This window comes from Typha latifolia, chromosome 1, assembly GCF_019914945.1.
Source record: "Typha latifolia isolate L0001 chromosome 1, TyphaL0001v2, whole genome shotgun sequence".
NCBI lineage: Eukaryota > Viridiplantae > Streptophyta > Magnoliopsida > Poales > Typhaceae > Typha > Typha latifolia.
The window spans coordinates 8,299,874-8,311,467 of record NC_133086.1 but is presented as its reverse complement, the minus strand read 5'-3'; the positions used below and the strand labels follow the sequence as shown (position 1 = coordinate 8,311,467).

Sequence of the window (11,594 nt, the reverse complement as noted above, 5' to 3'; positions counted from 1 at the left end):
TATAGATAAATTAAAGAGATTTATCATGATATGATATGATAAACTAGATAAAATATTAAATATAAATTTTGATAAGATAAATACAAATCCAATCCTCTCTTTCTTCTTTTTCTCATATGTTTTCAAATTTGCATATACTTTTTATATAAACCATTGAGTTTATTTATTTATATATCCATTAAATATTCAAGAGTTTAACATTTTTTTTCCCTAGCCTACGTCTCCAAAAATAGATATCGTTATATAATAATTTTGTGAGGTGGATTATTCGAATAAATAATTTTGTGAGGGCACCTAGTTTGATTAAAAAAAAGAAAAAGACACGAGAAACGCAACCTTTATCTCGAAAAGGAACCCCATCCCAACTATTCTGACTTCTGCCAATAGTAGTGTAAAGCGGATAGCATTAGCTGTATAATTCCTTCTCAATTTGATCTAATTTAGCCGAATTAATCGGACGGTCCAGATTCGTCTCAATTCAAGAAGCTTCTCTCGCTCATTCCGTCGATCCTTCTTCTCCATCACGTATCCATTAACACCATCCCCCGACCACCAGAGCTTCCAAGTCCCGTGTCCCTCTCTTATTCCCTACTTCTTAGATCTATTTCGGAATTATACTTAGATATCCACGACTGGATTAAACCTAATCGGGGGTTCGCTTTCGGGGGATTGATTTGTAGATCTGTGCGATTTGGAGATCGGTTTCGGTTCGGCTTAGTGTTCGGGAGATGGGATCAAAAGATGAGAAGCCGTCGAGCAGTGGATTCTTCTCCTCGATCACATCGAGTGTGAGGAACTGGAGCACCGCAGTGCATAAATCTGTCAATGGGTACGGATAAGTCGTCAGATCTGTCCCCTTTCTTTTTCCCCCTGTGAATCATCTAATGGTATTTAATTGGGACTATGGACCTATGGTTCTTACTAGGCTTCAAGTTTTCTATTTTGAAATTTAAAGTCTATATCTCTTTTATTATGCTAATCGTGAAAAGATTTTATCTTATCTATGTTCGAAATCCTGATCATGGTGAATTATTGCTGTTTGATGTACGTCTAATTTTATAAATCGGGAGTACTTCATAGTTCATCTGAGGGTTTTTGGTTTTGTTCTTTAGTCATTCACGTATCATTGAATTGGCCAAGCAAGTGATTTTAAGCTAATATAGCTCTTTTGCTTCTTCATGTTTATCTTAAATTACATCTTAAACCGATTCATTTTACAGGGTTTTTTTTTTCTCTAAATTTCTAGCTCTTACATTTGTCTCCTCGAGATGTTTTTCAACTTTTCCTTTTTCCTTTTCAGCAAAGGTACATAGGGCAGGAAATATGAGGTTACACATGTCAATAGTTAAAGGAAATCTTTACAGAACATTATCTATTTTATGGTTTAATTCCTCCTATACATGCAATATTCTGTTTGTTGCTTGCATGTGTCATTTTTCAATTTCATAATAATATTTAATAATTTTGGATAGGTTTCATTGTGAAAAACAGTATCTCTATTTTTTGCCTTTGCCTTTATAATTTTGCACGGTGGAATTACAAAATAGCAGATTTACTGGTTTCTGTTTCCTATTAGGATGTTGGGTTATGAAGGACTTGAAGTAATAAATCCTGAAGGAGGTACAGAGGATGCAGAGGCAGAAGCTCAAAGAGGAAGATGGAAGCAAGAGGTGTTTCTTCATTTGAATAATTATACTACTTTTCATGAGTGATATATGTTATTACTATTTTTTTCTCTATTGAAGTTAGTGACTGTGCAAGAGTTTCTTTCTTTGCAAGATAAAACAACAATGACAACAAGCAAGCTCTTAGTTCCAACTATTTGGGTTTTGGCAATATGAGTCCTTTCTATCCTTTTGGATCCATTTTGCTGGATTTCTTGGCAAAAGTTTTACAATTTTTAAACACAACCCTCCTTCATTCGAGCTTGGGACTGGCTTTTGAAAGATAGCACATTAAGTGTGCAAGAGCGGAGTTATACATTAGCTAAATTTAAATTGAACTGATTTAGGTCTTTTTGAAAAATGTTTAACTGCATTTGGAGAAGAATCAAAGAATCAATACAGTCGCAGACACAAAAGGAAGCCAGATTAAGTATTGTCTATTACGCATTGAGTTTTATGTTATGTTTGTTGATGCAAGTTCTTTTCCCATTTTTTTTCTCTGTTTGGCACTTTAACAGTACAATAGCTTTGCAGGATCGAGATGGCTATTGGAAAATGATGCACAAATATATAGGAGCAGATGTGACATCATTGGTGACGCTACCAGTCATCATTTTCGAGCCAATGACTATGCTTCAGAAAATGGCAGAGGTTTGCACAATCTATATTTGCAATGCTGGACAATTCCTTACTTTTTCAAATTAATGATTATTAACTTGATCTTTGAAAAACAATTCTGCAGTCCTTGCAACCTTCTTTTATGATAGAAATCTATTTGTCCCAACTCACACATCTACATCATTTGATTCTTTGGGTTTTGCGGAACTATGTTGAGATTTGATTTTACTCTATCATTCACTGAGCTTGACTGTAGTACTTATTATGATGCTGATGAAACAGTTGCATTCAAATGTACCATGTATGGTATATAATGATTGATACTGTAATTTCCTTTGCTAGTAGGTTACACAGATTTATTTTATAAGGAGATATACGTTCTTACCTATGCTCTATTTTTTCTATTTTTGCTTATAGTAATAACTTTATTCTGTAACGATAGGATATGTAGAATTATAGATGATTGCTGTAGTTAAGTGATTTTATGGTCAAAGCAAATGTAATATCTCTCATCATGGAGGACTTATTGGGTACAATTTTTAGACCCATTTACTTATAACATGATAACATCTTAACCCATTTCCTACATATTTAATCTGATAACACAACCGAATAACACGATTACGCATTTATAAATTATGACATTTTGCGAAGGTAACATTTCTAATCTACCAAAAAAATAAGCATGATTATACAACAAAATTTAATAACCACATTAACCAGTAGTTTACATCATTATCTCCGTATCATGCCAATTTTCAACTAGAAACTCTAAAACAAGTTAACAATAGTAACAAGTATCATTACAATAGTGTGATACCGTGATATACAAAATTACAAATGTCACCATAGTGTGATAAATAAATGTCAAATACTAATAAGTTGCAAGTTTACATATCATTAGTCATCACAATAGACAAGGCTATGAGTTGGCAATTTTAATGCAAGACAAAACAACACACTTTAACTCCCATTTGCTAACTTGCCAACACATTGAAGTCTTCTACTCTTCTTCTACAAGCTCCATCCTGCTGATGAAATTTTGTAATGTCAATTTCAAATACATGAAATATTTGTAGAACATACAGAAGGAGAGATATGCAACATACCTCTATGTCAAAAAGGAACGGTTTCTTTCCAAAGTTCGCAGTCACCTTGATCCATTAAGATTTGAATTATTTTCAAAGATCAGAATTAGAGGACAGGGAAAAAAGTCAGAAAGTGTTGTGTTCATATATGTACTCTTTCGTTCTACCTGGGCTGAAGATTAAAAGAACAAATTCTTGGTGCTATAAGACAACAGGTCCGTCAATAAGGTTATAATTTGGTTTTTCAATACCGAGAATAACATGTCGAATTCTATAAAACACTACATTTGATAACATGTCATGGTTTACATGGAGAGCTTGGCAATTGGCAATCTAGATCCAATGACTTGAAGTTTCCTTCTCATGGAAACAAAGTGGATTGAAGGGCAAAAGATAGATAAATGAATGGCAATACCATGGTTCGAAGGTTAGGCCGATCCTCTTGCACTATTTTTCTCTTTCTCTCGTTCACTATTTCTCTTTCTTTCACTATTTCTCTATCTCTCTCTTTACCTATTTCTCTCTTTTTCTCTCTTTCACTATTTCTCTCTCGCTTTCCACCGACACAAATCCAACTCCGACGACCTTGGCTATGTGATTTTTTTTATTTCTCTCTCCTCTCTTTCCTTCTTAATAGTTTTTCTTCTTCTCTCTCCTTCACTGTGACATATTTTTTTTTCTTTCACTCTCTCTCTTTCTCTTGTTGTAGTAGTTTTTAGTAAGTTAGTATTTTTTTAGTTTTTAGATTTCATATGTGAGTAATTATTATTTTTTCATTTTTTAAATTTTAGAATTTTTTTTATATTTTTAAATAATATTTAGAATTTTATGTAATTAAAAATAGCCCGATCCAATCCTAGCCGCCGATACAGCCAATATGTATCATTTTTTTCAGGGTCCTGATCCTGATTTTTTTAACTTTGGGCAATACAAACAATGTTAGCAACATAAACAGCACATATTGCACAAAATTTGAAAAAAATTCACAACATCAAAGTGTATTCTCACTGATTGCATTACTTATTCACTAATAATACTCAGTGCCCCAACCCCATACATTCCAAGAGACAAATTATTAATAATGCATGTAGAATCTACTTTACACTTTTCTCCTGAATAGGAAAGAAATCCCCAACTTTTACATGGAGATCTTGGCACTTGGCAATCTAAATTGAAGACTTGAAATTGCCTTCATGGAAACAAAGTGGATCAAAGGCAAAAGTATGTGTAAACGAGTGACAATGCGAAATATATTAGCAACATAAACAACATATATTGCACAAAATTGTAAAAAGTTGCAAAACAATAAAATGTATTCTCACTGATTCGCTGCCACTCGTTCTATTAATAAACTCAGCAACCTGTGCATTTTCCAAGGGACAAATTATTAATAATGCATGTGAAATCTATTCTACACTTTGTTTCCAAAATAGGAAAGAAATCCTCAACTTTTTATGGAGATTTTGGTACTTGGCAGTTGAGATCGAAGACTTGAAGTTGATTTCTCATGGAAACAAAGTGGATCAAAGAGAAACTCGGAAGTCTAGATCAAAAATCCGATAAAAAGATCAAGAAGAAAAAGACAAACATATACACTAAGTATAGATACGAGTCTAGATCTTACCTAGGAGATGAAGATCTCGGCGTCTCGGCACCACCGTTTGAGAAAGAGAACGAGGTCAATAGGAAGGTTTCGCGTCTCATTGTAGAGGAACTTGGAAGTTAAAAGGTCACACCGTCTCGCCTCAGAGGAACTTGAATGAAAGATTTTGCCATCTCGCCGTAGCGAAACTTAGAAGCACCGTCTCGCCCTAGCACCACAGAGAAACTGAGAAAGAGGACTTGGATTTGGGAATTGGAATAAACTAGGGTATGGTGGGGTAAGCTATTAGTTGTATGTAGCATAAGTTAGCAGGTTATCCAGACACGACTAATCTAATTATTAAACAGGTCATATCGGATTAGTAGAATCAGTGATAAATCTGAACGTGACCTGGTTAATAATCGGATTAGCCAGTTTGATGGATAAAGTGGATATCAAGATATCATGACTACTATTCTATGATAATGATGTGTGTTCCATTTAAAGGTTAGGTTATCGGGTCATGTTGGGACAAGCAAGAAGCAAGAAATCTATGATAATGATGTGTGTTCCATTTAAAGGTTAGGTTAAAACTAAATAACCTTCAGCTGTTTCATTTAATACTCACTATGATGTTGGGACAAGCAAGAAGCAAAATCTAGCTTGGAATGAGAATTGTCCATGAAGTCTAACCTTGATACTTTTGATTGGGTCTACTAAACGGAATTTATGTTGATATTCTGCATTTGTCTGCAAATGCTTTTGGCACTACATTTGTTCATTATTATAATCCAGTAAGCACAATGTTTGACACAGTTAATGGAGTATTGCCACCTGTTAGATCAAGCAGATGAATGCCAGGATCCTTACATGCGGCTGGTATATGCTTGTAAGTGTACCTTCTATTTCCCTTTGTTACTCATCTGCATTGGCCTACTTATGATGGAAGTTTCGACCATTTCTTCCAGCTTCATGGGCTATATCAGTTTATTATGCCTATCAACGAACTTGGAAGCCTTTCAATCCCATTCTTGGAGAGACATATGAAATGGTTAATCATGATGGTATCATGTTTCTTGCGGAGCAGGTTTCGTATTTTTTTCCCCTTTACTTTTTGTAACAATTGCGCTGATATCTTTTTGATCATCATTTTACTTGTGCTGCTTATGCTGGTTGGTTTCTTACATGTTTTCCAATGATGATTTAATTTTATTATATTCATTTAGGTCAGTCATCATCCTCCAATGAGTGCAGGGCATGCCGAAAATGAGCATTTTACTTATGATGTAAGTTCCAAATTGAAGACCAAGTTTTTGGGGAACTCAGTGGAGGTCTATCCAGTTGGCAGGCGAGTTTCTATTTCATAAAGTTTTGTGCGAGAGATATCTGTACTGTGGAATTTCTTGTGTCATCTCTGTCCCTCTGGTATTAGCAATTAAGAAGCACATCTTCTATTATAATCTTGTATATATTAGCATTAAAATAAATATCTCTTTGATTATAATCTTTTATGTGTTAGCCTTGTAGGTACATAGTTGATGTAATTTAGACTGTTTATCATACTATTATGTTGGAACTATTAAATGATTTTGTTTCCTATGATGCAGGACTAGGGTAACTCTAAAGAGAGATGGTGTTATCTTGGATTTGGTGCCCCCACCAACAAAGGTTAATAACCTGATATTTGGACGCACTTGGGTTGACTCACCTGGTGAAATGATCATGACAAACTTGACAACTGGGGACAAAGTTGTGCTTTATTTTCAACCATGTGGCTGGTTTGGGTATGAGTGCAGATCTTCATTTGATAGTTTTAATATTTTATCAATCTTTCATGTAGTATTTTCCAATTCATAGGTGATTTATAGAGTAAAGGTTGTCCCATTTACTAATAAAGCATGAGATAATAGAAAAGACAAAGGGGCAACAGTCATTTCGTTTGTTACATATCTAATTTTAATAACTCTGCTATAAATTTTGGCTTTATTAGCCTTTCACTCTATTGGTTTCTCTCTGTTTACTGTATCACATCTTTTCTCTTATTAGAAGATGTTATTCCTGGTAGGGCTGGCCGATATGAAGTGGATGGTTATGTATATAATGCTGCGGAAGAACCAAAAATACTGATGACAGGGAAATGGAATGAATCAATGAGTTGCCAACCTTGTGACAAAGAAGGAGAGCCCCTGCCAGGCACTGAAGTGAAAGAGGTCTGCTACTCTGCTGCGCATGCTATGTTTTTCTGTAATTCTAATTTTCGGCTTTTATCAAGCATTTAATAAACATACATGACCCTCTTAAGTTTGTACAATTTGCATAAACCACCCTTTGATAACTTATATTATGTCTTTGTTATTACATTTAGATTATAACATTAACCTCCAATTTTGAAGTATCTATTACTAAGGTTTCGAAACTCGGTATCAGGATCGTGATTGGCTATTAAAGAAAACGATCCATATTAGTCGTATTGGCTGTAATGATTGTATAAGTTGTCGAATCATATTATTCTTTAATTATGTATAATTCTAAATATTATTTAATAATGTAAATTTTTTTTTTTAATTCTTAAAAAATAACATAAAAATAAGAAGATAAAAATTTATCACTTATGAAGCCTAAAAATGAAAGTAAAAGCTCACTCAAAACTATAATGAATTTTGAGTTAGAATTTGATAAATTTTTGTTCGTAAATTATTGTTGCAGAAGTAAAATGAAGAAAGAGATCTTTTCCTTCACTGTTGTTTTTCAACAATGAGAGTTAAAAGAGTTGCAAAGAAAGAGAAAGAAATAAGAGAAAAAACACTCAATTGAATTCAGTAGAGTACAAAATAGGCGGAGAGGTTCATTGGATTGGCTACTGAATAAGCTTGGTGAAGTGTTAGAGATGAAAGGAGAGTGCATGTGAGAGATAGAGAGTAAGAATTAAAAAATTTTAAAACAAAGGTAGTTGGGGACATCAATTATTAATATCTCTTAAGTTGACTTGAATATTAAGAAAATTTTGTTTCGGCCAAAATTAGCTGACCCCATACCGAAACCAATCACTAGATTGGTTTCTGGTTGGGATCGGGATCAAGCTTAACTGATTTTGGGAACCATGTCCATTATAGTATTATACTACTATATTATCTGCTTGTTTTTTCTACATCATATTCAATATATATATCTGTTATTTGAAAAGAATAAATGATGAATCATTTGTAAGCATGAATCATGGAGGGAATCAATCAATGATCAGGAGCTACATTCAGTTGATAAGTTAGGATGAAGTTAAGAATTACTTTCTGCTATTTTCTGAATATATATATATATATATATATATATATGTTATTTGAAATGAATAAATGATGAATCATTTGTAACCATGAACCGTGGAGGCAATCGATCAATATGACCAGGAACTACTTTCAGTTGATAAGTTAGGATGAAATTAAGAATTACTTTCTTCTATTTTCTGAAATGATATTCTTATTCGAACATCAGGTTGCTGCATAACCTCTTTCTTTGGGGCCTCACTTAGATACTTAGATCATATGAAATATCAGCAAATTGAACAATTGAAGACAAAATTTTGTTTCTGACCAGCTTGGACCACACAAGCAAAATATATATGAGATAACCAAATTGGAGAAAATTTGATCTTAGCTAATTTATGTTATGATTTGAAGCCTCTGACTTATAAATCGTGCATTTCGTTTTTCTCTTATTTTTAGCTTCAAATGTTTTCATTTTTCCAAATATCTTCTTTGTAACAACTAGTAACATGGTTTTAAAATATCAATAGCCTTTGTTTTGATAGTGACGTAAATAGTTCTCTTTATTTAGTTAATAATAACAGTTCAATCAGGTGTTGAATTTGATGTTAGGTTTGCACTTAAAAATGTGTCATAAATGTGTAATTAAGATCCTATAGAAGTGGTACACATTATTGGGCTTGAAAGATTGCAGTGACCATGTATCTACAGTATGGTTTTGATCTTTTGATATAAACTAATGCAGATCCAAGCATATATAATATTCCATAACAGTAATAACTCAATCATGAGTTCATGACTCATTGAGGTTGCTTCAGAAATATTCGGCACTGGAGTGCTAGTGGATATTTTTTGTGGATATAATATCTAGTATGCTGATATACAACAGGATGGTATAAGCTTATTACGGTCATATGGTGCAACATGTCATGTAATTACTATCAAATATCTGTTGCTAGCTGAACTGTGATATTACTAGAAAACTTCTCTGTTGTATATGATATTTCTAATAATGCAGCTAACATGCAGATTTCCTATTCTCCTCCGTTTCATTCTCTTTTATAATCCAATAAATTGGTTCCATTGCTTTGTAGGCAATCAATTGCAGTCAATGATGAAATTCTCTCTTTAATACTTGTTCTAGGTCTGGAGAGTAGCTGCCACCCCAGAGAATGATAAATATCAGTACACATATTTCGCACACAAAATAAACAGCTTTGACACTGCACCCAGAAAGTTGTTGTCATCAGATTCTCGTTTGCGGCCTGATAGATACGCTCTTGAGAAAGGTGACATGTCCAAAGCTGGTTCAGAAAAGAGCAGGTGAGTGCTTATTATTGTGTACAAATATCAGAACGCTGATATCTTTTGCATCAGAATATTGAATAGATATATTCTACAGAAAGCTAATCTTTTTTTAACCCAGTTATATAATGACAGTTAACATTATGTAAAGGGAATTTTCTTCTTTAAAGTTTGAAAGCCTCTGATGGTTTCTAAAAGAGAAGGGGGTGTTTTGTGTATCACAACCTACATTATTGTCCTTTTTGCAGACGTGACCTTGTATTGATGTACTTCTCTAAGTAAAAGAACCACCTATTTTCATTTTCCACCGTTTGTTGAAATAGAATTCTCAATTATGCATGCTATATTTCAAATTGTTCTTCTCTAAGTAAAGGGTATTTCAGCAAAATGAGGAGAATGCACCAAGAATATTCTTTGTTTACTGAGAGAACTGAAAATGGAGTTGATTTGCAAATACGTGAGAATGAGGTTTTTGTATAACTAGGTGATAATACTGTTGATAAGCAAAAGAATCTTCTATGAGTGCATTGTTTCGTTCTAATTTAATACCTCACTTTGAAATATGTGGGTTTTCAGTCTGGAGGAGCAGCAAAGAGCAGAGAAGAGAATCCGGGAGGCCAAGGGGCACCAATTTGCTCCAAGATGGTTCAACCTGACTGAGGAGATCACCCCAACTCCTTGGGGTGATCTGGAGGTATACGAGTTCAACGGCAAATACACTGAACACAGGGCTAGAATTGATAACCCCGATTCCATTGAGGAGGTCGACAACTCCATTAATTTCAACCCCTGGCAATATAGCGATCCGTCTGCAGAATGAATAATTCTAATCACGAGCTACATAGGACGCAAAGCTTATGCATGTTGCATGGTGACGATTATTCATGTACTCATATTATGGTAGCAGACAAGGGGGTTGTGTTGGGAGCATTAGTCTCATGTATTTATTTCTAGCCTAGATAACAGCAATGCAACATGTCATCCTTTGTTAGTTTCTTGTGCTTGCATTTCTATTTGTTATTTCAGCGTTAACTATCAGGTGTACATCGCAGATGCTACATCATTTGATATATCTGAGCACAAATCAGGCAAAATCAAGAATGATTTACTGGTTTTATGAATGTAGAATGAGGTTTACTTTACTCAAGTACCTCCTACAATGTTTTTCCACAAGCTACTGATACTATAGCAATTCATCCATTTCAGGAAGTCAATAGTTCAAAGGATATACTTTTATACGGCATATTTGCGTGCAAACATGGCACCACATATAAGCAGGAACTCAGTAAGAGCTACCGTGGATATGCACTCGTTCATTGATTGCATTTTTATGATAGCTTTGATCGTTCGTGAAATTATGGCTGATCTTATCCGGCCTGCATCAAATATGTACCATCGATGTGCGATCGGGAAACGCCGGAAACGAACGATCCATCCGTAAAGATATCCCCTAAAGCAGAGCTATCATGCTACACCAATGTCGTTAACATCGTGCTTCTGTCTTGATCCATAGGCCATATATATATATATATATATATATATATATATATATATATATATATATTAAACTCTAAAGTCTAAATCCAGGATAATCTAATGGACGTTGTGGTATAGTCATATAATAATCTTATATTTCTTGTCTCATTTGGATAGCTGGTGGAGCCACCAGTCTTTAGCCATCAGATCCCACCTCAGAAGGACAATGTCATACTAAATAAATTGGGAAATAAAATAAAGGATTTATACATAAATAATTGCCATTACATTCTTTAAAATATTATAATTGTCACCAAAATTATTGTGCTAGTTCAGAAGTATTATATAATATGTAATTAATCATAATTAAAATACTATTTAAAATTAAAAAAAAACTATTTTGCTATTGTATAAATTATTTAAAACAGTTTAAAAGCTATATAATATTATACTATATATTCTTGTACAACGAAAAGTAGTCTTTTAGTGGGAGATAAAAATTACTGATAAATATTTTATATTCTAAACTGAAGAGAGAATATTTTAGTCATTACAATGTGTTTGTTAATTTAAAAATAATTTGTTAGGAATATTCTGTCAAAAA

The 11,594-nt window shown here is 33.6% G+C and overlaps 1 protein-coding gene across 2 annotated transcripts; it reads left to right on the top strand.

The window, feature by feature from the left end:
- The first annotated feature begins 421 nt into the window (after positions 1-421).
- LOC140787720 (oxysterol-binding protein-related protein 3A-like) lies at positions 422-10,635 on the top strand. Of its 2 annotated transcripts, XM_073136821.1 has the most exons (11): positions 422-565; positions 681-829; positions 1,577-1,670; positions 2,199-2,315; positions 5,769-5,841; positions 5,921-6,039; positions 6,179-6,300; positions 6,560-6,736; positions 7,018-7,162; positions 9,354-9,532; positions 10,091-10,635. In XM_073136821.1, exons 2-11 carry the CDS (start codon positions 729-731, stop codon positions 10,332-10,334), a joined length of 1,371 nt encoding a protein of 456 aa, XP_072992922.1. In that variant the 5' UTR covers positions 422-565; positions 681-728; the 3' UTR covers positions 10,335-10,635. The 2 variants fall into 2 exon arrangements, with proteins under 2 accessions (XP_072992922.1, XP_072992914.1); XM_073136813.1 differs by lacking the exon at positions 422-565 and having other exon boundaries at positions 587-829.
- Positions 10,636-11,594: the final 959 nt, after the last annotated feature.

Coding starts and splice junctions, on each gene's coding strand:
- LOC140787720 (XM_073136821.1), top strand. CDS start 729: ATGGGATCAAAAGATGAGAAGCCGTCGAGCAGTGGATTCTTCTCCTCG. Junction 5,842..5,920: donor CATGCGGCTGGTATATGCTT/GTAAGTGTACCT, acceptor CATTTCTTCCAG/CTTCATGGGCTATATCAGTT. Junction 7,163..9,353: donor CAGGCACTGAAGTGAAAGAG/GTCTGCTACTCT, acceptor TACTTGTTCTAG/GTCTGGAGAGTAGCTGCCAC.